This window comes from Labeo rohita, unplaced genomic scaffold (assembly GCF_022985175.1).
Source record: "Labeo rohita strain BAU-BD-2019 unplaced genomic scaffold, IGBB_LRoh.1.0 scaffold_814, whole genome shotgun sequence".
In the NCBI taxonomy this organism is placed as follows: Eukaryota; Metazoa; Chordata; class Actinopteri; order Cypriniformes; family Cyprinidae; genus Labeo; species Labeo rohita.
In genome coordinates, this window is record NW_026129760.1 from 14,305 (window position 1) to 17,483 (window position 3,179).

The 3,179-nt window shown below is 37.1% G+C and overlaps 2 protein-coding genes across 2 annotated transcripts in view; one reads left to right on the forward strand and one right to left on the reverse strand.

Moving 5' to 3' along the window:
• Nucleotides 1-406, reverse strand: part of LOC127162033 (nuclear factor 7, ovary-like) — an 8,963-nt gene extending 8,557 nt beyond the window's left edge. The window contains exon 1 of the mRNA XM_051104808.1: nucleotides 382-406. Coding sequence (XP_050960765.1) covers nucleotides 382-406 — 25 coding nt within the window. The remainder of the gene's footprint in view (nucleotides 1-381) is intronic.
• On the forward strand, nucleotides 385-2,191 carry LOC127162034 (nuclear factor 7, ovary-like). The gene is made up of 5 exons (XM_051104809.1): nucleotides 385-564; nucleotides 800-1,030; nucleotides 1,112-1,134; nucleotides 1,217-1,335; nucleotides 1,704-2,191. Exons 1-5 carry the CDS (start codon nucleotides 526-528, stop codon nucleotides 2,189-2,191), a joined length of 900 nt encoding a protein of 299 aa, XP_050960766.1. The 5' UTR covers nucleotides 385-525.
• The last annotated feature ends 988 nt before the right edge of the window (nucleotides 2,192-3,179 follow it).

Genomic DNA, 3,179 nt, shown 5'->3' on the forward strand with positions numbered 1-3,179 from the left:
CGAGGGAAGAAAGGAAAGCGGTAGTAGACGTGAATAGAGACGTGAGTGGGAACGCAAATGGCAGGCTAACCGGCAAACGGAATGCTAACGCACAGCGCGGCGTTGCACTGGCGGTTATAGATTAAAAACGAGCGATCGGATTAGTTTGATGGATAATAACAGAAATCTGGTGGGGAAAAAAGCTATATTTTATCACTTTAAACAACAGAAAGTAATAGTAAAATAGAGATTTCCTCAGAAGAATAAAACTCTAGGGAGCTACAAACGCACAACACTCTGCAACAGGAGACCGGAGAAATACTAGAGAAATACTAGTTATAGTGCGCAGATGCCTGTTAACTTACGATAACTTACGGTAACTTATGATTACGATATAAATACTTTTTCCACACCACTGTATGATCATTGTATTCCCTTCTTTTCACTGTAATCTGGTATTTTATATGTTTTTATTTTCTCCAATTTTAGGAGGAGCTCAATACAGCACTGAAGTCCTTACAGGAGAAACTTAAAAAGAGAGTAAACATGAAAGGAGAGTTTGAGAAAACAGTTCAACACATCAAGGTGAGAAAACAGAATCAAGAGTCATTTTCAGTACAGGTGTAGGATCACTATACACAATTATGATTTGTTATATTTAATATAATGGATTCCAGTTGATTATTTTTGTAAATGACGAGCAGCAATCTGCTTCTGGATCTGTTATATGTTGGTTTCTGAGTTTCTCTTGGATCTAAATGATGTGATGTGTTGATGTGTGTTGATTGAGATGATTGAAGTGAATGTGATTTGATTTCAGTCTCAAGCTGAGCACACAGAGCGTCAGATTAAACAGCAGTTTGAGAAGCTTCATCAGTTTCTCAGAGATGAAGAAGAAGCTACAATCACTGCACTGAGAAAGGAAGAGGAGCAGAAGAAGCAGATGATGAAGGGGAAGCTGGAGGAGATGAACAGACACATCTCAGCTCTTTCACACACAATCAAAGACACGGAGGAGATGATGAAAGCCAATGACGTCTGCTTTCTAAAGGTCTGATTTCAGATCATCCATTGATTGATTGATTGATGATTGATTGAGTTCTTGATGATAAATGTTGTGTTTGTTCTGCAGGAGTTTCCAGTCACGATGGAAAGGTGAGTGATCTGCTGGTGTCTCTGGTCTCTCTGCTTCTGAAGCCAAAGCCACTGCAGTTCTGACTCCTGAATGTTCTTCCAGAGTCCAGATCTCACAGCCGGATCCACAGACGCCTTCTGGAGCTTTGATTCATGTGCCACATTACTTGGGCAACCTGCCGTTCAGAGTCTGGAAGAAGATGCAGGACATTGTCCAAAACAGTGAGTCTGGAGAAGATCTGTGCTGTTACACATACACTGGAAATGACACATGAGGGAATATTTACAGATTTCAGCATTATGTGTAAATAACCAGATGATCTACTACACCAAAATGAGCCGTAAACAAGAGAACAACAACTTTAGTCCACATGATATTTACAGTTACAGTGATACAGCAGATCTCAGTTCAGTTTGATTGATTGACAAATCTAAATAATTTACTGTAACAACACTGTGATCAGAGGAAAATGTCTGATGTGTTTGATCAATAGGACGAGTGTCATAATTCATAATAATCTGTGTATGGTTCACTCTTGATCATTATATGAACATCAGAATAAAAGCAGCTGTTGATTGTGTCTCATCAGCTCCTGTGATTCTGGATCCAAACACTGCAGATCCACGTCTCGTCCTGTCTGATGATCTGACCAGTGTGAGATGGAGCAGAAACAAACAACCGCTTCCTGATAATCCAGAGAGATTTGACATCTTGCCATGTGTTTTGGGTTCAGAGGGTTTTAACTCAGGAACACACTGCTGGGATCTGGAGGTTAAAAAGAGTCGATACTGGAGTTTTGGTGTAACTACAGCATTAAACCAAAAGAAGGGAAATGTTTTCTTTAACACTGATGTCTGGAGTGTGCAGTACAGATCGTCTGATCAGTTTGGTTTTCATGTTAAACAGGATCTTGATCGTGTGAGAGTGTATCTGGACTATGACAGCGGAACGGTGTCATTCTCTGATCCTATAACTAACACACATCTACACACATTCACAACCACCTTCACTGACACAGTCTTTCATTTCTTCAGTACTGCTGATTTTCTGAGGATCTTACCGTTCAATAGTCAGTAAACGTTTCACCTGTAGGTCTGGATCAACCTGATTTCAATTGTTCAACCTGAGACTACATGAATAATTAATTATTTCAGTTATATATGTTAGATCATTCTTTCATTGAGGTAAATGACATACTCCACATCAAAGTTGATTGAAATATAAATGCTATAGAAAAAGTTGATTAAAGCTGTTTACAAATCTGAGTTACAGAACAAATGTTCAAAGTTTCTGGGGCTCACTGAAAACTTGTTAAAAGTTTGTCTCAGTTTCAGAACCAGAACAATTTTTTTTCTATCTCTCTTTAAAAACTGTAATTATATGATTTCAGTAATGAAAGGTTAAATGATTGGGCAAGGTATCTAGCTTGTAAGTCATGAAAAGTCATGAAAATGTATTGGTCTAAAAGTGGAAATCCTGAATTTGATTTATGTTTCCTTAATAAAGTAATAAATAAATGTAATGGACTTGCTTGTTTAAAATCAGTCACAGCTCCTGCCAGCAGTGAAAAGTTCAGTGTGGCTTTACTGAAATTGTCCAACTGACTTAATATTAAAAGGATTTCATTAAAATATGACAGTCAAAATAATTAAAAAGGATTTGCTCAGCATTCAAATGTTTCTCAGGTGGAGGATTTATTTATAATTTAGTTGATACATCTAAATTACACTATGAATTATATACAGAACTATATTTTTAACCACGGCTGGCGAATCACTACTTAAAAACATTGAGAGTGAGTGAATTCTGCCTGTTTCTGTTTCCTGCACTGAGCCTGTTCCTCAGGGCTGTTGCCAGAAAATCTTCAATGGGGGGACATTTCATTTTGGGGCACAATTATGAGCAGCTGTAAAATTATAGTACAAATTTATATATACAAATTATAAAATAAATCACAAACTATAATGGCATTCATTATAAACATATAAAAGTCTACCCAAAATGAATGTATTTAAGAAACAGACCAATCATAAAATAAAACACCAATCATAATGGCAAAGAAACA

Excerpts from the sequence above, each read along its gene's own strand:
- LOC127162034 (XM_051104809.1), top strand. The coding sequence starts at position 526 with ATGAAAGGAGAGTTTGAGAAAACAGTTCAACACATCAAG. Across the intron at positions 565-799 it reads AAACAGTTCAACACATCAAG|TCTCAAGCTGAGCACACAGA; the intron begins GTGAGAAAACAG and ends ATTTGATTTCAG. Across the intron at positions 1,336-1,703 it reads GCAGGACATTGTCCAAAACA|CTCCTGTGATTCTGGATCCA; the intron begins GTGAGTCTGGAG and ends GTGTCTCATCAG.